The sequence below is a fragment of the Natrix helvetica genome (assembly GCF_964273705.1).
Source record: "Natrix helvetica genome assembly, chromosome: 5".
Lineage (NCBI taxonomy): Eukaryota > Metazoa > Chordata > Lepidosauria > Squamata > Natricidae > Natrix > Natrix helvetica.
The window spans coordinates 107,411,097-107,437,036 of NC_138551.1; the positions used below are offsets into that span (position 1 = coordinate 107,411,097).

General features: G+C 44.0%; 1 protein-coding gene across 3 annotated transcripts in view; it reads left to right on the forward strand.

Annotated features, from left to right (window-relative positions):
- The window catches only part of SYNPO2L (synaptopodin 2 like), a 78,415-nt gene that overhangs the window by 20,252 nt on the left and 32,223 nt on the right, over positions 1-25,940 (forward strand). For all 3 annotated transcript variants that reach the window (XM_081955483.1, XM_081955482.1, XM_081955484.1), the window contains 2 exons: positions 16,829-16,980; positions 19,290-19,942. In XM_081955483.1, coding sequence (XP_081811609.1) covers positions 16,829-16,980; positions 19,290-19,942 — 805 coding nt within the window. The remainder of the gene's footprint in view (positions 1-16,828; positions 16,981-19,289; positions 19,943-25,940) is intronic.

Genomic DNA, 25,940 nt, shown 5'->3' on the forward strand with positions numbered 1-25,940 from the left:
TGGTAACACAAACATGTCTGTAATAACTGGCCAGACAATACTTCCACTACTGTTCTCTAATGGCACCTAATTTCAGAACTGAAATGAAGCAGAGTATAAATGAACTGTTCTCACCATTTTAGTTATGTGGATGTGATAGTCCTTTTCTTCAGAGAATTAGCAGCTCACTGAAAACTGGCAACCAATTAGAAGGTTCTTTTTTGGCAAAAGGTGAGTGGGGATATTTTGGCCAATTTATAACCACTGCCAATAAATGAAGGCCTCATCACATCTCCCTAGTTTCAAGTCAAAAAACCCAGCACACACATTTTTCTCTCCCCATGAACAAAATCTGTACAACAGATGTGAATCATCTTGTGTATGTATGTATGCATGCATGTATGTACGGTATGTATCATCATCATAGTATGTATGACTTAGCTTAATCCCATTTTAGGTGTTCCTTCCTTCCATGGCAAGGCCATGATGATGAGAGAAATTAGAAGGCAGGATGAGTCGGGACTTACAGACTAAACTATTTACAGCTGTTGTCCTACTTCATTTATGAAATTTAAGTTAAAGTTATAATTGTTACTCAATTGTAAACGTTTTGCTATGCTCCTTTTCCCATCGTATTTTTTACTGCAGTAATTTTTTAAAACTTTTTTTGCATTAAGAACAGAAATAATGTAACCCTTTTTTGTGCAAATATGGATAGGAAATACACATTGTCCTATTTGGGTGTCAGGATTGAGGGCTGGGTGTTGTGAAGTGTAGTTCATCTGTAGGAGTTGTGAAGGCAATGTAGTGAAAGTCTCCTTGCAAAAGCCATTTGTTGCAACCATCAACCAGTCCAGAATTAACATCAGGAATAGTCAGGCTCTATGAGGCAGGTCTGCAGGACAAAGGTAAGACTGGGGTCGAGGCAGAAAAGAATCTTGGGCAAAAACGTCTGCCAGGCAATTAGGGTTCAAGGGACAAGAGCATTAAATTGCACAGCCTAACAATGGGATGACTGATCTCAAGCAAGCTGTACTGGAAGTTGCTGCTTTCTCATCTTCTCAACTGCAAAGGCAGATCCAGTTGTTCTTTAGTTCCCTTCATGTCTTTCTCTTGGAACTGAGCACTTCAGCACTCAGTGGCCACCTGATGTTGCTGCTGTTGCTATCATCTGCTTAGCTGTTTCTTCTCCTTCTCCCCCTCCTCTGCTCAAGGGACCGATTCTGGCTCAGACTCATTGCTGGCCTGGTTTTTAGAGACACGGTTTCCATAGAGTAGTTCAGCCTCTCTTCCCATCTGAGGAGTACTCCATGATACTCAAGAGGTCATGGAAAGGAGAATGATTCACATTACCTGGGCCTTGGGTTCGGCATAACATGCTGATCCCAACAAGAAAGTTTTGCCCTTTTTTCTGAGCTTTGCATGACACGTGGGATTAATCAAACAGCACAACAAATTAAACTGAAATATGGTTGGCTAATTTGTGGCTTAGTGTTATGTGAAAATAGCCTGTACTCTAGGTTTGTCTCGTGGTATTTTGTCACCTCTTTTTTTTTTTACCAAAATCTTTAAAGTATAAGCAAAAATGCTTCACTCTAACCCTAAACATTTCCAGTATCTTTTTATGTCTCTGCAGCCAATCACAAAGTACCTTTTTCCACAGAAATAAATTCAGCATTTGCTCATTTTCAAACAGAGGTGAAGTTCAAACCACAGAACACAATTTTTCTCTTTTAAATCTATATTTTCCTGCTCTAAGAAATGAGAAATACTATGGGAAGAACCTGAATAGGAAGCAAAAGGGTAGATTAAAAACCAACTACAAATCCATAGTAAAATTACCTTTCTCAAAAACACTATCTTTCACTCAAGGCTCTCTTTCTCTCTCCTACTATTTCATAGCCAGAAAAAGACTTACTTGTCCTCTTTCCTCCTCTGTTTTGGGTTACCCCAAGGCATTGCTATTGGTAAGAAGTAGTCTCTGAGCGGAGTTCATTCATGGGACTATGGGGCCTTCCTGGCACTTGCTCTCTCCTTTTCTCTAGCTGAACTTTCCGTACAATGTGAAACTCTGTTAGACACCTGGATGGCATTTGGTGTAATCCATTCTGTCTTGTGTTGCACCATATGATGGATATGCGTTAGGACCATATTTACTTTCTGGTGACAGGGCAAGAACTAAATTTCATGTTATTTACATTTACTTAAACTTTAATATAGATATAATAATTATTACCAGGGTTAATAATAATAATTTCCCCTTCTATATCTGACTTGAATCTTTCTGAGGGGCATAAATGTTCAGGTTTTCAGCCTTTTCAGCATCTCACAATTGTCTTATGATTCTGATCATTATTAGGCTAATGTTCAAAATGCGAAGACTGCCCTCTCTTATTGCAATATATAGAACATAAGAAAACAGAACATGGCTTTCTTCCCTAGGGCCCTTCATCAGGCACCCGAGAAGTGCTAACAGCTCTTTGGACCATCCTTTTGAATCAAGGATGGACTCATCCAAGACTAATACAGGTCTTTCACACCCCTTGATGCTCTGAGGTTTCCAAAAGGCTGTGCATGTTGAGCTGATTAATTTTATCCCTGCTTTCAAAAAGAAGGAAGAAAGAAGACCCAGTAACTACAAATTGGTTAATTCGATGCTGATAACATTGTGAACATTTTAAAAAGAAAACGTTCCATAGCCGAAGCCAGCATGGATTTAACAAGAACAACCCCTGCAAGGCAACTTTAAACAATTATTTAATTTAAAATAAATGTTACAATTAATACTTCTTCAAAAACATTGGTTATTAGTTTTTTGGACAATATATTTAAAGTCCCTGCATGATAAGAGGACTAGCAAACATGATACAGGACAGGATCAAGATTGAGGAGGATCTTAACAAGTTGGGACCAACAAGATGAACTATACATCAGTGGGTTAAGAAAAATCAAAGGAACAAGAGTAGAAGACCAAAAGAAAAAGGAACTGCACTGGGCAGCCATACTTACAAAAGGATGTGGATGACTTAGGCGAATCACAAATGGAACGTGAGCATGTGTGATGCAGCTGAAAAAAATGGCACTTCCAGGCTTCAGGGAAGTCTTTGACCACAGTAGAGCCCAAAATTTCCATTGGTAAACAAGGTAGCTGCTCACTGAATTGTGCCCTATTTTACTACCTTTTTTTGCAACAGTTCAGTGAATTACTGCAGTTGTTAAGTGAACTATGCAGTCGTTAAGTGAATCTGGCTTCCTCTATCGACTTTCCTTGTCAGAAGCTGGCTGGGAAGCTTACAAATTGTGATCACTTGGGCCCAGAACAATGCAACTGTCATAAATATATGCCTGTTGCTAAGCTCCCAAATTCTGATCCGGTGGCCACTGGGATCCTACAACAATTGTAAGTGTGAAAACTAATAATGTCACTTTTTTCAGTGCCATTGGAACAGTGGTGGGATTCACAATTTTTTACTACCAGTTCTGTGGGCGTGGCGGGAGAAGGATACTGTAAAACCTCCTGTTAGGCCTGTAGTTATGTTCCTTTTAGGATCTTTGGCCTGCCACACTTTCTCATAATTTCCTATGCTGTTTCATTAGTGTAGTAGTTGGGAGGGGGGAATAGAAAGGAGTAGAATTGTGGAATGTTTTGTTGTCATTCTTTTATAGAAGCTCAAGGTCATCTTTTGTCTCTGCACCTCGACACCTGACCGGAAGCAGAGGGGTGTAGATGCCAGCGTGGAAGATGATGATTGGAACATGTGATGGATTATGGGGTGTGGGAATAGATCATGAACTTTCAACTGGGTGGAATTCCAGGAAGAGAATCAGAGTTGGAATTCCACAGTACGATGCCAACATGCCTGTATGCTTAAATTGGAACTTTAAGGATGATTCTGCCTTGTTCTCTGATTGATTTCATGCATGGTATTTGGAACGCTGACACCTCCATTCCCTCCTGATCAGCTGGGACTCGGGAGGTAGAGAATAGATGGGGGCAGGGCCAGTAAGAGGTGGTATTTACCGGTTCTCCGAATGACTCAAAATTTCCGCTAACAGTTCTCCAGAACTCGTCTCCAGAACCTGCTGAATACCACCCCTGCATTGTAACTTCAAATGGTCACTAAGCAAATGATTGTAAGCAGTGGGGGGAATTCAAATAGTTTAACAACTAGTTCACACAGGGTCAGGTTGGCTGTTGTGAGAGGCATGGCCCAATCCCGTCCTCCACCTCCACTGCACGTGGGGGGATCCTTCCACAATGGCCAACCTGACCCTGTGCGAACTGATTGTTAAATTGCCTCTCCCTATCAAAGTGGATCCTGGGCACTGTGCTGCATTGCAATGGAAAAATGGGCAAACAGAGTGGCTGGCATGAGGGAAGGAGGAGGGAAAGGGCCTTCTCCTTCCCTCGCGCCAGCTGCTCCATTGCCCGTTTCTCTATTGCAGCGCAGCATCCAGGATCCACTTTGATAGTGGTGGGTGGGCAATTTAACAACCGATTTGGCTGAACCAGTGCAAACCAGCTGAATTCCACCACTGGTTATAAGTCAAGTACTTACAGTGTATTGGCAGAAGTACATGGTCAAGATCTGTAGAAATCATTGTTGTTCTATATTCATGTTGGTTAAGCTATACCTCAAATACTCTGTCCATTTCTGGACAAACTGGAGCACCTCCAGAGGAGAACAAAAATTACAAGGCAGTGGTGAAATTCAATTTTTTTACTACCGGTTCTGTGGGTGTGCTTGGTGGGCGTGGCAGGGGAAGGTTACTCCAAAATCTCCATTCCCTCCCCACTCCAGGGGAAGGATACTGCAAAATCTCCATTCCCACCCCACTCCAGGGGAAGTGTTAAATAATTAAGCTCCCCGTTAGGAGAGCGAGTATGCAGAGAAGCGTAATGAGAGTGATATGGTGGAACACGCAAAAACCAGCATACAGAGACACTGAATAGTATAAAAATATAGTAGTTTACTATGTAGAAATGTAGAAGTATTCAGAGTCCGGTTAAGTCATACATGGTTCAGTAATTCAGTTATAAAAATAGTCAGTCTAACACACAAAATATAGCTAACAGTAGCAAACCACAATACCTCACAATACACCGACCAGCGTCTAACAAACAGAGAGTTAACAGCCATTCTGGCTCCCTCTTATGGCTGCTTGAGGTAACCAACCAATTACATCTCTTAAGCATTTAAAGTAACAGTAATCATAGCTTATATACATTGCCAAGCCAAGCCTAGGGTTACATCCCCAACAGGAAGGATACTGCAAAATCTCCATTCCCATCCTCCTCTGGGGACCGCCAGAGGTGGTATTTTCCGGTCCTCCGAAGTACTCAAGTTCTGGTCAGAACCAGCTGAATTTCAACCCTGTTACAAGGGATCTAGGAATATACCTATACTGTATCTATATCTCTGTGTATGTTTATGTGTGTATATATTAGGACCAAATGGAAGTGTTGCATATATCTACCCTTCAGGAAGTCAAAACTGAAAGAAAATTTGCTAACTGTTCAACTATCTCAATCAATGTCATGTAGGAAATAGGAGAGAGTTTGTCAGTTTTGCCAAGAAACAATGTGTTTGGCCATGCTAAATAATTTTCAGTGATAAGCCCTCTTTGACAATGGAACATTTGCCTTAGGAGATTGATTTTTCATGACCGAAGACTTATTTAAGCAGATTTTGCATAACCTGAATTAATTTTGGGCAAGGATTTGGACTGGATGATCTCAGACATCTTTTCTAAATTTACATTCTCTGACTCCAAGTCTTTTTTCACAGACATTGCTGGGCAATTTTTTTTTTAATTCTGTACCAGTGCCTTTGAGTTATTTTGCCTAAGTAAATAATTTTGCATTTATTCTATTTCTGAAACTTAAGCCAGATGATAGATTTTAAAAACTAATTTCTGTTGATGGTATTTTAATTTGGAACCTTACACTGAGCAGGGCATAGATTTCCTGACCCAAATGGCTTGTCCATTAAAAGGGATGGAATGCCATGATATTTGTCAATTATATTACTGTATATTAATGGTTATTAGAATTGTCACTATGTGGATCATTTCTTTTGCTTAAATTTATTTCCAGTGTCTTCCTTCTCTGCTCACCTCATGATGATGTTATCTACTTAGTTAAGTCCCAATCAGACACTCACCTGGGTCTCTTGTGGAAGAGCATGGCAGATGATTACCTATTGTAGGGATATAAAAACAAGAGGAAATTATCATGTTTCAGACAGATACATAAATAAAGCAGACAGAAACATAGAAATAAGACTCAGGGAAGGAATCAGTTAGACTTATATCACAATATTTACTGTATTTTTCAGAGTATAAGACACACCTTTTTCCCTCAAAAAAGAGGGTGAAAATCTGGGTGTGTCTTATACACTGAATGCAGCATTTTTGGCCTACCAAAACCCTGCCCCCTTTGCAAAAATGGCCCTGCATAGCCTTTAGGAGGCTTCCAGAGTGCCCCTGGGGGCTGGGGAGGGCAAAAACGAGCAAAAAATGAGCCATTTTTGCTCATTTATGCCCCCCCCGCCCAGCCCCCAGGAGCATTCTAAGAGCCTCCCAAAGTTTTGCATGACTTTTTTTTTTATTTTGCAAAAAACGAGGCGTGGAGAGGGTTTGGGAGGCCTGCAGAGTGCAAAAACTTTTTTTTTTAAATGTACCTCTTCAAAATCATGGTGCATCTTATACTCCGGTGTGTGTTATAGTCCGAAGAATACAGTATATCAAAGAGACTGTATGAAAGATTTATATCAAAAATATTATTTTCTTGGCAATCATATCAAGACATTTTATGTTCTGGGCTCCATTTATTTGGGTGCAGTCAAGCTGTCAATCCCGAGAAACTCCCTTGCCTGGGGATGCACACGCTGTCTGGCTTTGGGGCATTTGGGTTTTAATCAATCCCATTCCTGACATAGCCATAGGCACTCTTGCCTCGCCTTCCCCATTTCATGCTTTTGAGGCCTGGATGCTCTTCTGAGAAAATTAGGAAGAAAGGAACAAAAAGGCGGAAGGACTTGTAGTTGGGTAAGGCCAGGAGGAGAACTGCTTGCTCTGCTGCTTGATCTATGGTTTCATGTTCTCATTCCACATTTGTTTTAAAATGTTAAAGGCAGGGGAAGGGCAAAGACTGAGAAAGGCCAGGGTGATGGCACTTGTGCTAATAGATGCAGCAGATGGAATGGGCTACAGCTATTTTAAGATTGCAGCAGGAGCTGGACACCAGAGACTGATCAAAGTCCAACAAATTCCTAGCCAGGTCATAGCTCCCAAAACAGATACTTTCCCTTTATTCTTGTCTCCATTTCAAACTGATAAGAACAGATATTACACTTTTGCTGTAGAGACACTCAGGATTGTGCCAGATGTGAAGCTAAACTCTTAAGGAGCCAATTGCCTTCCATTTAAGCTGTGTGGGTGGCAATTTTTAATAGGGACTACTGTGTAGGTGGTGTAATCTACATTGCTGGTCCTGCAATCCAAATTACAATTACTCCAAGTTGTTATTAATTAAAGAAAGTTGAAACTCTTAATGGCTCTCTGCATCTTTAATTATCATTTTTAACTTGATTGATTAATACTTTCCAGTCCTACTGTATCAATTGTGGTTTCTTTATTATATTTCCTAATCAGAACATACAATAAAAGGTTTTGAAGGTACTCTGGAAGTCTTCTTGTCCAACCCCCTATTTGAATAGGATACTCTATACCACTCTGAATAAACAGTTGTCCAATTTCTTCTGAAAAATCTTCAGTGATAGAGTACCCAGAACTTCTGGAGGCAAACTGTTCCACTGATTAATTCTTCTTTCATGAAATTTCTCCTTAATTCTAGATTAGATCTTGTTAAGTTTCCATCCATTCTGTCTTGTCTTGCCCTCAGGTACCTTGGAGAATGGGTTGCCCCTTCATCTTTCTGGCAGCCTCTCAAACATTGGAAGAGTGCTATCATGTCACCCCAAGTCTTTCTCTTAATTAGACTAGCATACCAAGTGCCTGCAACCATTCATCATATGTTTCAGCCTCCAGTCCCCTAAATCATCTTTGTTGCTCTTCTCTGCACTATTTCCAGAGTTTCAGCCTCTTTTCTGTATTGTGGTGACCAGAACTGGATGCCGTATTCCATGTGTGGCCTCACTAGTGCAATATAAAATGGTGCTATCACTTCATGTGAACTTGAAATTATCCCTTTGGTGATGCAGTAGCTAGAGATGTTTTGGCTTATTTTGGCACACTGCTGGCTCATACCTGTGGTGCAGGGGTGGATTGCTGCCGGCATTACTGCTGGTTCGCTGCGGGTGCACTTTGCGCTTTACAACAGCTTTTTTAGTGACCATTCAAAGTTACAGTGGCACTGAAAGAAGTGACTTATGATTGTTTTTCACACTTATGACCATTGCAGCATCCCCATGGTCGCGAGAGGCTGGGCGAAACTAAGCACCCCTTGATGTGAGTGACATCAAGTTGGCCGCACCCACTCACTCACATCACCACCCAGCCATGCCTACCCAGCCGGTCATTAGGGCAGGGAACCGGTTGTTAATTTATTTGAAGCCCACCACTATCTTCTAAAGTTTTGGATATTCTCTCCAACTAGTGTTGTCTGTAAATTTGATGAGTTCAACAATTGTAAGTTGTGCTTTTAACCTTCCTTCAGCAAACAGCCTTTCTAAAGGCTTTTGTTAATAGCATAACTTAGAAGTTGTGGTCAGCGCTTCTATTGGTGCTTGGCATTTTGGAAGTGTAGATTTGGGGATCTCTCAACATTAGCCCAACAATGTCTGGGCGTCATTTTTAGAGATTTCCCTATCCTTATGCTGCTCTGTACTGGCAAAGTTTTAGAGATTTCCCTATCCTTATGCTGCTCTGTACAGGTAAAGGCACGCTGCCCAAATATTTTGCTAGATTGCCCTGTCTCAAATGGTCAGACCATCAGAGTTCACTCTCTCAGTATGTTCTCTAATGACATGATTCTGATTAGGTACCATATTTTTCGGAGTATAAGATGCACCAAGATTTTGAAGAGGCAAATTAAAAAAAAAGTTTTTGCACTCTGCAGACCTCCCAAAAATGGCCCATTTTTTGCAAAAACAGGCCCGTTTGTTTTTTTTAAAAAGGGCATGCATAGCTTTTAAGAAACTTATAGAGTGCTTCTGGGGATTGGGGGGGGGGCAAAACAAGCAAAAATGACCCATTTTTTGCTCATTTTTGCCTTCCCCAGCCCCCAGGAGCACTCTGGAAGCCTCCTAAAAGCTGTGCACATTCATTTTTGCAAAGGGGGCGGGATTCTGGTTGGCCAAAAATGCTATATTCAGTGTATAAGACTCACCCAGATTTTCAGCCTCTTTTTTGAGGGAAAAAGGTATACTCCGACAAATACGGTAGGTCTTCCCTAGCAAGAAAGCACCATGCCTTATTCATTCCAGAATTCCAGGTTAGAAATTAGGAAACTGAGTTTTAATCCTGCTTTAGTCATAAAAGTCAACTGGATGATTTTGGACCAGCTGCTATTTCTTAGTGCAATCCACCACACAGGATTCTTGTGTGCAAAACAGCAAGAAGTTTGATATGTTCACCATCTTAAATTATTTATAAAAATAATTAAAGCAGGATTTAAAAAAAAATCTTAAAAACTGTTGGGGCCCTATGCCATGGCAGATTCTGGGGGATTGATTCAGGAGAGCCTAGAACAGCAGCTGATTCTTTATAAACCTAAACACAAAGTGCAAAATGGTATTATTTAGAAAGCATTTTGCTTTCAGTTCAGCTATTTAAAAAGTGATGTCAATCTTGTACAGCTTCTTTCAGTTTTCTTATTCTCTGGCTGGTGTTGGCTTTGATGGTGTCTGGGTTTTTTGGTGACCTTGTTTCCTTTTAGCTCTGACCATTCTCAGCAGAACTGCCTTTTCCAATGAGTTTGATTGTGTGACATGGCTGAAATAAATAAGGCAGAATTTTGTGTTTTTCCCTTCTGGCAATATGTCTGGTTTTATGTGCTCCAGTAGTTCCTTGTTTGTCATCTTTGCTGTCCAAGGAATGTGCAGAAACCTTCTCCAACACCACAGCTCTAATGAGTCCATTTTCCTCCTGCCTTTTAAAAAGCACTTCAGGGCAAAAGCAGAGACATATCAAATGAGAATGATTCAAAGGTTGTTTATTTGATTTTGATCATGTCTTTCAGCTCTGGGGGCATCATTGTCTTTGATTGTATGGCTTTACTGCTTCATGAATCTTACTGTGCCCCTCAGCATGGAAATTGGAGTATTTTATGGGTCTATTTTACTTAGGAACAAGAGTATATGTAGGCCCATCTTGTTACCACGAATGACTGCCCATCACATTCTTCAAAGGAACATTATTTTTCCTGCCTCTTCTTGCAAGCAGCAGGAATATCTAAATACTAAGGCTCTCATATCTGTAACCTTTAATTGGGCATCATAGTGCAACAATTTTTGAATTAGAATACCTCAACTTACAGAATGCATCAATGACTCAGTGGATCCATGACTCCAAGGGAATTAAAATTTAGCAAATTTTATAAAACATTTTAAAAATATCATAAAAGAGTTAATGACATAATACAAATGTCATAAATCATACCCTCTGGTCAATGGTGGGCTTCAAAAATTTTAGCAAGGGGTTCTCTGCCCGGTTGCTGGGTGTGTGTGGCCATGGTAGGCATGGCTTACTTGGCCTCCTGCACCATGGTGTGGGGGGGTGTTTTTGCCCTCCCCGGGCTCCGGAGTCTTTCCTTGAGCCTCCGGTAGGGTGAAAATGGCCTCCCCAGACTCCAGAGGCCCTGCAGAGGCCAGAAATGGTAGGTAGGCCCGTTTTTTGCCCTCCCCGAGCCTCTGCGCATGCCCTGAACTTACCTGCATCCAAAACGGGCCGTGTGGGGACTCCGGGTAAGGGATGGGTGGGTGGGGCAAGCCAGGAGTGGGATTTGGGGGTTGTCCGAACTGCACAGAATCTTAGTTAGAGGTTCTCCCGAACCTCTGCAAACCCACAGCAGCCCACCCCTGCCTTTGGCCAACTTGTTAAACCCCTGGTTTTGACTGTTCAACTTTCAACATAGATACATCTCTGAAAATCTCTGAATTCAAATTCTATTTGAATTGAATCTGTAGATGGGTGAGGGAAAGGAAGAAACACAATTTACAAGGTCATAATTATTGAAAGTTTGAATGACTACTATAGTGAGAACAGTCCATTAAAAAAAGACATTTTAAAAAACTGGACAATATTTGATTTTAATATTATGCCTGATGGATGGCATGTCCTCTTTTGCTAGTAATCTTTGGTAACCCTACAAATGCCTTAGCTGATCAGTGTATTGCATGTGTTGATGGGTGAATTTGAATCTGTATCCTTGAAGGCTTTCAAGGCTTTTAACCTCCTCATAAAACCCTTTTAGATGTGCTAAATGCTAGATGTGCTCTGTGCTAGATTCTTTAATGTAGCTACAGACTTAAAAACTAGAATTGGGAAGTTGGCTTACCGTAGTCCTTGGGTTTGCCTGGGTTGTTCCTGATCTTACCAAAGCATCTGAAGGCAGGACAAGAAGCAATGGATGGAAACTAATCAAGGAGAGAAGCAACCTGGAACTAAGGAGAAATTTCCTGACAGTGAGAACAATTAATCAGTAGAACAAATCACCTCCAGAAGTTGTGAATGGTTCAACACTGGAAGTTTTAAAGAAGAAATTGGACAACCATTCGTCTGAAATGGTATAGGGTTTCCTGCTTGAGCTGGGGGCAGGAAGGAGACTGGATCTCCACGGTCCCTTCCAACTTTGTTATTCTGTTATTTCGTTACCCATGGCACACAGACCTATATACTTACCAGCTTCTTAAAGAAGTTAAAACAAAAGGCATCTATGGGCACAACATTTAGCCTTGAATTCTATGTCCTTTGGCTGAGGCGTATTGTTATTGATTATATGAGTGGCAGTAATTCTTAAAGCCTCTGAAAAGGGGGACCTTGCATGGGCAAACACTCTTTTTCTCACAATGGGGTGCAAATTAATTTATTTAAAATAATCAGTGCTTCCTCTTCTAGCAAAACCTCTAGAACATAAGCTCCATTACTAAAGTAGCAATAGGTGAAACATCTTAAGCCCACAACAGACAGAATATTCAGGACAGACACCTTCCTAATTCACAGGAATATAAAAAAGAGTAAGAGGTTCAGCCCAATTAGATCTGCAATATTCTATTATCATTGCCAATCTCAGTAAAAATATTCTTTCCCTTCCTGGGGAGTTGATTTCCTGATCTGTACGACTGACAAACCCTCAACGAGACAACTTGTGTGGGCAAGAGTTGTCTTACTGCCAGTTGACTTCTGTTTGCATTTCTCTGTTGGCTCTCACTGTCTCTCCTGTGAAACCTTTTTCAAGGCAATAATAATATAATAATAATAATAAATATTTATTTCTTAGCCGCACCCTCTCCCGAAAGACTCGGGGCGGCATACAATAAAACATAGGAAATAAATATATAGACAGACATACATATAACAAAAACGTATACCAAGACATATACAAGACATATACAAGGAGGAGGTGAGCTGATGAATAAAAACAATTAAAAACACAATGTATAAAAACCCCTAAATAATTGAATACAATTAAAATACCCCAAATAAAAAACCCGTCAGGAGCGATATAGTTGGATCAAAGTTGAGCCAGGCCAGCTACTTGAAATAGATGGGTCTTGAGCTTTACACGAAAGGAGCGGAGGTCAGAGGTATTCCTAATATCCGGGGGGAGGTCATTCCACAGGGCTGGGCCCGCCACAGAGAAGGCTCTACTCCTAGGCGCCGGCCCCCAGCACTGCCTGGTGGACGGCACCTGGAGGAGACCGTCTCTGTGCGAGCGGATTGGTCGCAGGGATGTATGGGGCAGAATACGATCCCGCAAGTAACTAGGTCCTGAGCCATGGAGCGCTTTGAAGATCATTATCAAAACCTTGAAACGCACCCGATAGACCACAGGAAGCCAGTGCAGCTCGCGCAGGAACGGTGTCACATGGGAGTACCTAGTACTCCCCATAATTACCCGCGCGGCTGCGTTCTGGACCAACTGTAGTCTCCGGGTGCATTTCAAGGGAAGCCCCATGTAGAGAGCGTTACAGTAGTCCAAGCGAGACGTCACCAGCGCATGAGTGACCGTGCATAAGGCGTCCCGGTCCAGTAGGGGGCGCAATTGGCGCACCAGGCGAACCTGGTGGAACGCCCCCCTTGCCACGGCTGTCACATGGTCATCCATGGACAGCCAGGCATCCAGGAGGACGCCCAAATTGCGCGCCCGCTCCACGGGGGCGAGTTGAATGCCCCCGATGGCCAATGATGGAATTAATTGGCTGAACCGGGGAGCTGGTACCCACAGCCACTCCGTCTTGGAGGGGTTGAGTTTGAGTCGGTTGTCATCCATCCAGATCCGTACGGCTTCCACACACCGGGACATCACTTCGATGGCCTCGTTGGGGTGGTTCGGGGTGGAAAAGTACAGCTGAGTATCATCAGCGTACAGATGATATCCCACCCCGAAACCACGGATGATCTCACCCAGCGGCTTCATATATGTGTTGAACAGGAGTGGCGAGAGGACCGACCCCTGTGGTACCCCACAAGTAAGGGGGCGTAGGGTCGACCTCTCCTCCCCTGCCAACACACGCTGCGCCCGGCCAGAAAGGTAGGAGCCGAACCACCGCAAAACGGTGCCCCGGACACCCAACCCCTCCAGCCGGCACAGCAGGATACCATGGTCGATGGTATCAAAAGCCGCCGAGAGGTCTAATAGGACCAGGATAGAGGAGCAACCTCTATCTCTGGCCCTCCAGAGATCATCCACCAACGCGACCAAGGCCGTCTCCGTGCTGTGACCGGGGCGGAAGCCGGACTGGCGCGGGTCTAGATAATCATTTTCCTCCAGATGTCGTGGAAACTGGTAAGCCACCACACTCTCTACAACCTTCGCCAAAAAGGGAAGGTTGGAGACAGGACGATAATTGGCCAGCTCCAGAGGGTCCAGGGAAGGCTTCTTGAGCAAGGGTCTCACCACCGCCTCTTTCAAGGCGGCCGGGAGAGACCCCTCGCTCAACGAAGCATTCACTAGGCCCAGGAGCCAGTCTCGTGTAACCTCCCAGGATGCCAGTACAAGCCAGGAGGGGCACGGGTCCAATAAACATGTGGTGGGTCGCAGTCGTCCACGCATTCTGTCCAAATCCTCGATGGCAACCAAGTCAAACTCCTCCCAGGTCGATTCCTCAAGACTCGCCACGGACGTCTCCATTGAACCACTGACAGGGACCCAATCCTTCCGGATTTGAGCCATTTTATCCTGCAGATATTTCCCAAATTCCTCTGCTCTGCCCTGTAGAGGGGCCTCCCGCGGCCTCTGAAACAAGAGGGAGCGGGACACCCGAAACAGGGCGGCAGGGCGGTTCTCTGCGGATGCAATGAGAGTGGCACAATATTGGCGTTTGGCCACTCTCAATACCACAAGGTACGTCCTTAAATGGGCTCGTGCCTGTGTTCGATCAAATTCGGAACGGGAGGATCTCCAACGACTCTCTAGGCGTCTCTTGCGGCATTTCATCACCCTTAGCTCCTCGGTAAACCAAGGGGCCAGGGTGGATCGTTGCCGCCGGAGAGGCCGCAAAGGCGCCACCCGGTTCAAGGCCCCGGTAGTCGCATTATTCCACGCGACCACCAGGTCCTCTACCCGGGGGCGGGTCAAGGTTACAGGTGGTGGCCCAAGCTCCGTCTGGAACCTATCCGGTTCCATCAGGCGCCTGGGGCGGAACCATCTAATGCTTTCCGGTTCCGCCTCCCCGCAGCGGGAGATAGCACCAGGGAAGTCAAGACGAAGGAGTGAGTGATCTGACCATGACAGGGGAGTGATGGTTAAATCCCCTCCTCCCAGATCACTCAACCACTGGCCAGAGACAAAAACAAGGTCCAGGGTGTGACCTCCCTCGTGTGTCGGGCCCTGAATCAATTGAGTCAGGTCCATGGCTGTCATGGAAGCCATGAACACCCGAACCCCCTCTGATGCTTCTCCCATCAATGGTAGCTTAAAATCCCCCATCACTAAAAGTTTGGGGGTCTCAACCGCCACCGATGCGATCAGCTCGAGGAGTTCAGGCAGGGCCGCTGATGTATAGCGAGGAGCCAGGTATACTATCAGCAGGCCCAACTGTCTCCCAGGGCCCCATTTCACAACAAGGGATTCACATCCGGACGTCTGTGGCACAGTAGACTCCCTCGGCTCTAAGTCCTCCCGAATAATTGCTGCCACCCCACCGCCCCTTCCCTGGGCCCTAGGCTGGTGAAATGCTCGGTAGCCTGGTGGGCACATTTCCACGAGGGGTAAACCTCCCTCGTGGCCCAACCAGGTCTCTGTTATTCCCGCGACGTCTGGCTCCCCCTCCGAGATTAGGTCGTGAATGAGGGGGGCCTTATTAACAACGGACCTCGCATTGCATAACAACAGCCTCAGGCCCTGGGTCTGCAACTCCTGACCACCTAGAATGACCAGTTACATTTTTGCCTACTCAGCTTCTATTTGTGAATTTTTTTTAATCTGAGTACTTGTTAATGATAACTGTTATATGTTATGTTTTAAAACATTTTAATAGTTAAAATAGCTTCCCACCAGCAACAGTATTTAGGACATTGTGTTACTGGCAACACCTAGACATTATGTAAGGTGACCAACCGTCCTCCTTTAGGGAGGACAGTCCTTCTTTTGTAAGTTCTGTCCTCCCTCGAAAAGTGTCCTCCTACATGTCCTCCTTTTTGATATTTGAAGGCTAATCTGTTGCGCATTATGTGACGTATTTTATTAAACAGTTTTTAATGGTGTTTTTTTTACTTCATCGCAAGTATATTGAACAGATATTGAATCTTGTGTTGAATTTTTATCTAAAGAAATGCTAGACATTAAAATAGACGACAATTGTCTCTTTGAAGAAATTAGAAGACTGAATGTATATTTAAATTCTGAAAAATTAATACAATGGGAAAATCAACACGTTGAAATTGATAAAAGATATTTTCAGCCATTTCAAAAACGAACATATTCCATGTGAACATTTATTTATACTTGTTCAATTTACATTGTGCTGCCCTGGAACTAATGCAGCAGTTGAAAGAGTTTTTTTTTCAATTGCCAATGATTTTTGGTGAGAAAGTGAGAAATCGAGATTGAATGTTGATACTCTAGCTGCAGCACTTGCCGTAAAATTCAATATGAAGGATATTTCCAATATATTCTTAGAAGATGATACATTGACAAAAAATATTAAAATATTAATATTAATTCAATGGAAAAGTACTCATTTAAATAATAATTAACAGGCATGTAAGCATAATTACAATATAAAATGTTGCAAATGTTTTTATTATGCATATATCATATTTTAGTGTATTATTGTTGCAATGAATGAAATATTTCTTTTATTTACGATATATTTTTTCCAATTTATTTGTCCTCCTTTTCATTGTAAAAAAGTTGGTCACCTTAATTATGCAACTATTTATTTATTTATTTATATTATAAAAAAAGGGTCGGAAATTATCCTGAGGGTGGCCGTGAGGCTGTGAGGGAAACTCCCACCCATTTTTAAATGTGCAATATAAAAATGGGTAGAACTTGCACCACACCATCATGGCCACCATGTTGATTTTACTTTTATCATACCCAGTAGATATGCCTAACTGGACTTCTGCCCAAGACTCACTCACTCCCTGTTGAAAAGTTGAGTAAGTGATGGGGAGCACTTCTGGACTGCTGATCCCTACTTCACTTTCCATTTTTTAGATTCGCAAGAGAAGTAAAGCCTGTCGTGGAGGCCTAAGGGAAAACGATGAACTTTTATCTGTTAATGGAAAGCCATGTGCTGGCCTCTCCCATGCCACCACCATGCAGATCATCGATTCTTCCAGTAGCACCCTCAGCATTCTTGTTACAAGGTAAGAAAACCACTGGTGGGGCTGAACGAAAGATTGATTACTTCAAACCATTTGGATGAATTCAGCATTTTTAACTACAGCAGCACCATTGAATGCTTTCCATAAAGTTCTGGTGGAACCATACCTGATTTCACAAATGTCACCAATTATCTCTCTCCTCCACTCAGGCAAAAGGCATACATGGAAAGATCACAGTACAAAGCAATGCCAGGTTCTGCTCTGATATTTATTGTGTATATTTTGTGGAAATGTTCATACCAGAATGAGATCTATGAGACTCTAATGCACAAGCATTTAGGCCAGGCTGAAGCCCACTTAGTCAATTCATAGCATTTTGATAGTCTCTTCTAAGCAGGATGTCAGACTTATTGTTCTATGCAAATTTCAAAATAACACCCAGAGTGTCTTTTAAAATCTAGTTGCTGGTATTGTGCAATGCCAGAGTATCCGGGATGTAGGGCCCTTAATATTGTGGATATTATGCCTGAACTGCAATTCCATGATATGCAGTAGATTCAATGCAATACATTGTCTATATTCATCCTAGATTTCTTACTTTAGAAATGTTGTCAAACTAATACTTTTTAAAAATTGTTTGGTGTAACTGCATTGGGATATGGACTTTAGGATCAAGTGAGACTGTGTGTGTGTGTGTGTGTGTGTGTGTGTGCGCGCACACACACACACACACGTGTGTAGTATTAGTTTCACATTTAACATTTCTAAGAAATCTAGAAGATAAAAGCTTTGAATATACTATGTGTTATATATATATATATATATATCTTACAAATTAGTATGTTCTCTCAGTCTCAGCAAATTGTTAAAAATCTTGCAGATGAAGATATGTTACATAATCTTATAAATATCCTGAATGTTACTTTTAAAAAATATTTGATAAAATCCACAGGAAAAGCTCTTAAAGAAAGTTAGCAATCATAGGGAAAGAATCCTTGCAGATGATGCAGGTGGTTTAAGTGATTGAGTTAGAAACAAATAAGGAACAAGACGAGCTGTGATGTCATTCAAACCGGCAGCTGCTAATGTAAAATTGGTACAACTGGAGAGTCTCAGGGATTCCCAGCAGCTAAGCTGAGAAGAGCAATTCTATTTCAAACAAGTTCTGTTATAGCCACACATTCTTTGTTTCTCTCCCCGCCCCCAAGACCCATGGAAGATCCATGGCAGCATTACAGATGTCTGTAAATCATGGTATGGCATGTTACCAGTTCTTTAATAGTAACTATGCTGGAAGGAGGTACAATATTGCATGGAAGTTAATATAAAGCAGTAGATAAGCTTTCCCAAATATAAAATAACAGAATTTGAAGGCCATCTTGCCCAACAGGCTTTGAGTACAGTATCAGTTCAGGGTAGGATGAACATACCGTGATCCGGTTCCTGTGAAATGTTTATATCTGGTTACAAATAAGAAAAATATTAGTTGCGAAAGTTACCAGAGGAGAGAAAAAAATGGAAGGGGAATTTGGAAATATGCCTAACAATATATATTTAAAGTTACAACATGAGACCAAAAATATGGGCGCTTAATGATGTATAACTATGTAACAGTATTATGAGGATAGCTGGAAACTTAAATCCATCTTGCACTTCAGCCAAAAAAGAGATTTCGGGGGGCGGGAGAGAGGAAACAAATGGAATTCGTATAAAGGTATACCTTTAAAAGAAAAAATAGTAATATGGGAAGTAGTTTTTTTTTCTTTTGGAATATAATTATTAATGCCACTGGTATTAAATGGGGTTTGCTAAAAGGCAGAAATACACCACGTAAAATAGAGAATGGAAGGGAGATAAAGAGAGGGAAAGAGAGAGAGAGGAGACAGGAGAGAGGGAAGTAAAAGGGAGGAAAGGAGTAGGAGAAAGGGAAGGTGTGGAAAGAAGGGAGAGGCGAGGGAGAGAGCAAGGGGAAGTAGAGAAGAGAGAGATGGTAGAAGGAAGAAAGGAGGTAGGGAGGAGGAGAGAGGGAGAGGAGAACGGTTGAAGATGAAATAGACTATGATATGGTGTATAGAAAGCAGAAGAGCAAATAAAAATTGACGAGGCTTGATGTCAAGAGGAATTGATATATTATTGAATATTCAAAAAATGTTTATTAAGATGTAATGGTATACTTTGGATTATATTATATGTATGTTAAAAAGATAAAAAACTTTTGGCAAAAAAGGGAATCTTCACAGTTTCATCCCAGTGGCCAGTAGGATGAACAGATACAAAAAGTAATGGTTCAGAAGTGGATCTTGTAACCTACCTAACTGACTAAAGTTCTCTTCCTTTTCTGATCTCTTCAGGGCAACGACCAGAGGCATGTCTGGGGCAAGATTGCTGCGCTCCCCTTCTCCTAAGCAATTGCAAGCTGCCTCACTTGCTTCACCACTAAACCGAGCCTCCCAGGGACACAGTTCTGAAACAGGAGAGCCCCGAAGTGCCCCAGAAGCTGAGCCGTCCCAGAGGCAGCAGCTCCTGGAGAACATGACCTCCCCGCCAAACAGTGAAGCATACTATGCTGAGACAGACAGTGATGCTGATAACATCACCCAAGAAAAGCATCGGAGAGCTCGCAAGAAGACTCCCCGTTCTCCCCCAGGGGGACCAAATACCAAAGTGGGTGAGCCCCAGGATGAAGTCTCTGAGCAGAGTGGCTATGACAGCACACCTGAAGTGGTGGCACAAGGTGGAGAAGGAGAAGGGCTTGGCGGAGTGGCTAAGAGGGAGATTGTGTTTCACCCAGAAAACTATACAGATGCAGCTTTCTCAGCGAGTGACGTTTTGCTACATCCATCCTTATCTGAAGAGACGGAGGTTCCCCCTGAAGCTATGCTCCTTCCACATGCAACTAGGACAATTCGAGCAGAGCGGCACTTGATCCCCATGATAGGTCCTGTGGAGTATCCTGTCGATGAAGATCTGACTACCAGCTATGCAGAGAAAGCAAAGCAAGCCAGTAGGTCTTCTGTGATGCTGTTCTTTTCCCCTACTAATGCTTTTCGTAAAATTTCATTTTAACTGGTATAGAGTTTCTATTTCCTGAATCGTGTTGCTTTGTGACATCCTGACCCAGTGAGCAAGGGGTGTGAACTGCACAGAAAATACACTTTTGTTTGGTTATGAAGAAATAGCCCCAAAGTCAGATGCAGACTAAATGTAGATTGACTTTTAGCTATACATTTTCCTAGCAAACAGCAAATTTTGAAGCTCCGGGTAAAGAAGATTCATTTTAGGATGAGTAACCCCAGCTTGCATGTTGGAGGTTCCTAAAGGAATGCTGGGAAACTCTACATTTTAAATAACATTTGAGGGAGGGGTGCAGAATAGCCCTTCTCTGATTGAGGCTGTAGAGACCTGGCACCAATCAAAACACTTTTTGTGAAGCAACGGATCAACACTGACAGGGTAAGCCACTAGTATATGAATATAAGAGCAGACTCCACTCCCTTCTAGTACTGATGATGTTAGCTAGTTTGGTAATGAAACATCTGCAAGAAAACCATCAAGTTCAGACAGCACCAAGAAGCCCACAGTTCAACTCTGAGCTACAAATGTTCTCTTCTCTCGATAAACACTTTTTGGTTAGAGGCACTCAGAGCCTGCCTTATATGAGATGGCTCCCAGTGGATTTCATTCTAAATTTTGGTATGATTTCTTTAAATAAGGAATGTAGAATTATAATGGCTGAGTCTTTGATCCTTCATACATTAAAAAAAAAAAAAGCTAAAGGGTAAACAAATAAAGAACAGATTTGAAAAAAGAAAAGGCTCAGGAAAGAAAAAGAGTGAAAGTGTAAGAAAGAAAGAGGAAAAGAAAGAAAACTGAAAAAGAATGACTTCCAACTTTCTTTGATAAAGATATAAGTAAAAAATGTATCAAACTCTTACTCTAAGATTAACATTTTACATTATTTCCATAACCCCATATCTAATCATCAAAGCCCCAGATCAACTTTTAATTTCAGTTTCTCACAAAAAGTTCATATTGGTTTAATCACTATTTGTTAAGGAAAGCACAACTGATTTATTTAATTTCACCAAACTCTAACTAAAACAGGAATGGAAAATCCTAAACTCTAGTCGAGACCCATTCTTCTCAACTTTGGCAACTTTAAGGTGCATGGACTTCATTTCCCAGAATTCCCCAGGCAGCATGAAGTTTGCCCATCTTAAACTTGCCAAGACTGAGAAAGGCTGATCTACAGATAGGGATTTTTCCATTCCTCTTTCACTGGTTCTTACTTACTTATAAGCAATCATAATGCAACATCCTCACTCCAACCCCACCCCAGAGCAATCATAATAGCAATAGCAATAGCACTTAGACTTATATTCCGCTTTACAGTGCTTTATTTATTTATTTATTTTACCATGCTTCTAGACCGCCCCCTCTCCCAAAAGGGACTCGGGGCGGTGTACAGTCCATGCAAAATATATCAAAATACAATAAAAAGTTGAATATGTACAGTTGGAATGGAGGAGGTTAAAATGGAATTAAAAGAACTGTACAGAGCCAGTATATATAAATATAAATTTAAATTTTAAACCCCTAAAACACACACAATAAATTAAAAACAATACCCCTAAAATAACCAGTTAATAGTGCATTTGCCAGGAGGAACAGTTGTAATTATGCCAGGCCTGCTAATCGGAACAGGTGAGTCTTCAATTTTTGCCGGAAGGAGCGGAGGTCAGTAGTGGTTCTGATGTCGGGGGGGAGGTCATTCCAGAGGGTTGGGCCCATCACAGAGAAGGCCCTACTCCTTGGTGTCGCCCGTTGGCATTGCCTAGTGGACGGCACCAGGAGAAGTCCCTCTCTGTGTGAGCGAATTGGCCGCAGGGATATATGTGGGAGGATGCGATCCCGCAAGTAACTAGGTCCCGTGCCATGGAGCGCTTTAAAGATGGTAATCAGCACCTTGAAACGCACCCGAAAAACCACAGGTAGCCAGTGCAGCTCGCGCAGGAGAGGTGTTTATGACTTAGAATTTGCTAAGTTCCTGGCTGAGGCTGGTGCTGTGCCAAACAGCATATTAAAAGTTTTCATCTGTTTCTGCCAACAACGGCTTTTCCATGGCTTTGCTTTCTACTATTGGTATTACTTGGGCAGAAAGACAGTGCAAGGTTGCCTACCCTGATTTACTTAAGTACTTATTTATATAAACAATTTCTATATTTACCTGTCTCACTACTATGACTCAGAGTGGTGAACAGGAATGTAAAACAGAACAAAACAAATAGAATAAAAAAATAGGTACAATAATAATATACAGTTAGTTCACGGGTTACTACTATAATTGAACCCAAATTTTATGCTGCTAAGTGAAACATTTGTTAAGTGAATTTTGCACATTTTACAACTTTTCTTGCCACAGTTGTTAAGTGAGTCATTGCATTTATTAAGCTAGTGACATGGTTCTTAAGTGAATCTGGATTCCCCGTTGACGTCACTTGTCAGAAGGTAGCAGAAGCTAATCACAAGACCCCAGGACACTGCAACGATTATCTGTGGTTGTTCTAATATCAGGGGGAAGGTCATTCCAGAGGGTCGGGACCATCACAGAGAAGGCCCTTCCCCTGGGTGTCGTCCGCTGGCACAGCCTGGTGGACGGCACCCGGAGGAGACCCTCTCTGTGTGAGCGGATCGGCCGAAGGGATGTGTGGGGCAGGATACGATCCCGCAAATAACTAGGTCCTGTGCCATGGAGCGCTTTGAAGATGATAATCAGCACCTTGAAACGCACCCGAAAAGCTACAGGTAGCCAATGCAGCCCGCGCAGGAGAGGTGTTACGTGGGAGTATCTAGCGACTCCCGAGACTGCCCGTGCGGCCGCATTCTGAACCAACTGCAGTCTTCGGGTGCATCTCAAGGGGAGCCCCATGTAGAGAGCGTTGCAGTAGTCTAGCTGGGACGTCACAAGCGCATGGGTGACTGTGCGAAGGGCATTCCGGTCCAATAGGGGACGCAATTGGCGCACCAGGCGAACCTGGTGAAACGCCCCCCTTGCCACGGCTGTCACATGGTCGTCCATTGACAGCCGGGCATCTAGGAGGACGCCCAAATTGCGTACCCGATCCACGGGGGCCAGATGTTCACCCCCAATGGCCAGTGATGGAATCAGCTGGTTGAACCGGGGTGCCGGTAGCCACAGCCACTCCGTCTTGGACAGGTTGAGCTTGAGTCTGTTACTTCCCATCCAGATCCGTACGGCTTCCAAACACCGGGACATCACTTTGACGGCATCGTTGGGGTGGTTTGGGGTAGAGATGTACAGCTGGGTATCATCCGCGTACAGATGGTAATCTACCCCGAACCCACGAATGATCTCGCCCAGCGGCTTCATATATGTATTGAACAGGAGAGGCGAGAGGACCGACCCTTGTGGCACCCCACAAGTGAGCGGTCTCGAGGTCGACCTCTGTCCCCCTGTCAACACACATTGCTTCCGGTCGGAGAGGTAGGAGCCGAACCACCGCAGAACGGTACCTCCGACTCCTATCCCCTCCAACCGGCGCAATAGGATACCATGGTCGATGGTATCAAAAGCCGCCGAGAGGTCTAATAGGACCAGGATAGAGGAACAACCTCTATCTCTGGCCCTCCAGAGATCATCGACCAACGCAACCAAGGCTGTCTCCGTGCTGTGCCCGGGTCGGAAGCCGGACTGGCGTGAGTCTAGATAATCGGATTCGTCAAGGTGTCGTGGAAACTGCTGCGCCACCACATTCACGACAACCTTCGCTAGAAAGGGAAGGTTGGAGACGGGACGGTAGTTAGCTAACACAGCTGGGTCCAGGGAAGGCTTCTTGAGTCGGGGCCTCACCACCGCCTCTTTCAGGACGGCCGGCAAGAACCCCTCACTCAAAAAAGCGTTGACTAACTCCTGGAGCCAGCCTCGTGTGACCTCCCAGGATGCCAGTACAAGCCAGGAGGGACGCGGGTCCAGTAAACATGTGGTGGCTCGCAGTTGCCTACGCAACCTGTCCATATTGTCGGAAGTAACAGAGTCAAACTCATCCCAGAGTGGAGCCTCAAGACCCACCTCCGACGTCCCCTCTAGACCACTAGTAGGGACCAACTCGCTTCGAATCTGAGCAATTTTGTCCTGCAGATACTCCCCAAATTCCTCTGCTCTACCCTGCAAAGAGGCTTCCCGCGGCCTCTGTTGAAGGAGGGAGCGGGTTACCCCAAACAGGGCGGCAGGGCGGTTATCTGCGGACGCAATAAGAGTGGCACAATACTGACGCTTGGCCACTCTTAACGCAACAAGGTAAGTCCGTAAATGGGCTCTCACCTGTGATCGGTCAGATTCAGAGCGTGACGATCTCCATCTGCTCTCTAGGCGTCTCTTGCGGCGCTTCATCACCCTCAGCTCCTCGGTAAACCAAGGGGCCTGGGTGGTTCGCTGCCGCAAGAGAGGCCGCAAAGGCGCAACCCGGTCCAAGGCCCCGGTGGCCGCACTGTTCCATGCAGCCACTAGGTCCTCCATTCGGGTGCGGGTCAGGGCTACAGGAAATGGCCCAAGCTCCGTCTGGAACCTATCAGGTTCCATCAGGCGTCTGGGGCGGAACCATCTTGGACATTCCGGTTCCGCCTCCCTGCGATGGGGAGTAGCGGCTGGGAAGTCGAGCCGGAGAAGTGAGTGATCTGACCATGACAGGGGTGTAATAACTAAATCCCCTACTCCCAGATCACTCCTCCACCGGCCAGAGACAAAGATAAGATCCAGTGTGTGACCTCCCTCGTGTGTGGGGTCCTGAATTACCTGGGTCAGGTCCATGGCTGTCATGGAGGCCATGAACTCCCGAGCTACCTCAGATGTCTCCCCTACCGATGGCAAGTTAAAGTCCCCCATGACCAACAGCCTGGGGGTCTCAACTGCCATCTCGGCGATCACCTCGAGGAGCTAGGGCAGGGCTGCTGATGCATAGCGAGGAGCCAAGTATACAATCAGCAAGCCCAACTGTCTCCCTGGCCCCACTTCATGCATAGGGACTCACAACCGGTTATCTGTGGCACAGTGGTCTCTCTCGGCTCGAGACCTTCCCTCACAATGACCGCTACCCCACCACCCCTGCCTAGTGCCCGTGGCTGATGAAATGCGTGGTAACCTGGCGGGCACATTTCCACGAGAGGGAGACCTCCCTCGTGGCCCAGCCAGGTCTCCGTGATTCCTGCCAGGTCCGGCTCCCCCTCCGACCCCAAGTCGTTAATGAGGGGGGCTTTGTTGACAACGGGCCTGGCATTGCATAGCATCAGTCTCAGGCTCTGGCTCTGTAGGGCCTGACCACTTAGATTGCGGGGGTTGGGACATATGACCGGCCGTACCCAACGACCACGGCCCCGGTCTCCCAACCGGTGATGAGATCTCTGGATACCCTCGCACCTGCCCCTCCCCACGACCGTTGGAATAAAAAGACCCTCTTCTGGAGTATCACTACTCCCCCCCCCTTAATGGCTCTGCTCACTTCCTTATTAACTCCACCCGCCGGCTTGGCATCGGTCCCTCCCTCAGTCTGACTAGCCCCTCCCCCCACCCTGGAACCCCCTAAAAAACGAATCAGACATTTAGCTAAAAAAACCCTAAGACTGCGCCTCGCCCACCTCTCTAGATTAATATATCCCTCATCGAGGTGGGCCCTCTTAAGGGCGGAGGGCCAAACCTGTGAGAGGGGGGACTCCCACAGTAAAATCAGGTCTGCCCTAGAATAAATATGAACCAGTTGCCAAGCACTTGAATTTTGATCATGTCACCATGGGGACGCTACAACGGTTAGAAGTAATTCACAATTACTTCTTTTCATAATTCACTTTATTCAGTGCCGTTGTAACTTTGAACAGTAGCTAAATTAACTGTTGTAAGTCAAGGACTATCTGTATGCCAGAGGTCTGATCAAATTGATTGTTCCACTTTACAATCAGTAAAAAAACAACAGCCAGAAAAATAAACCAAC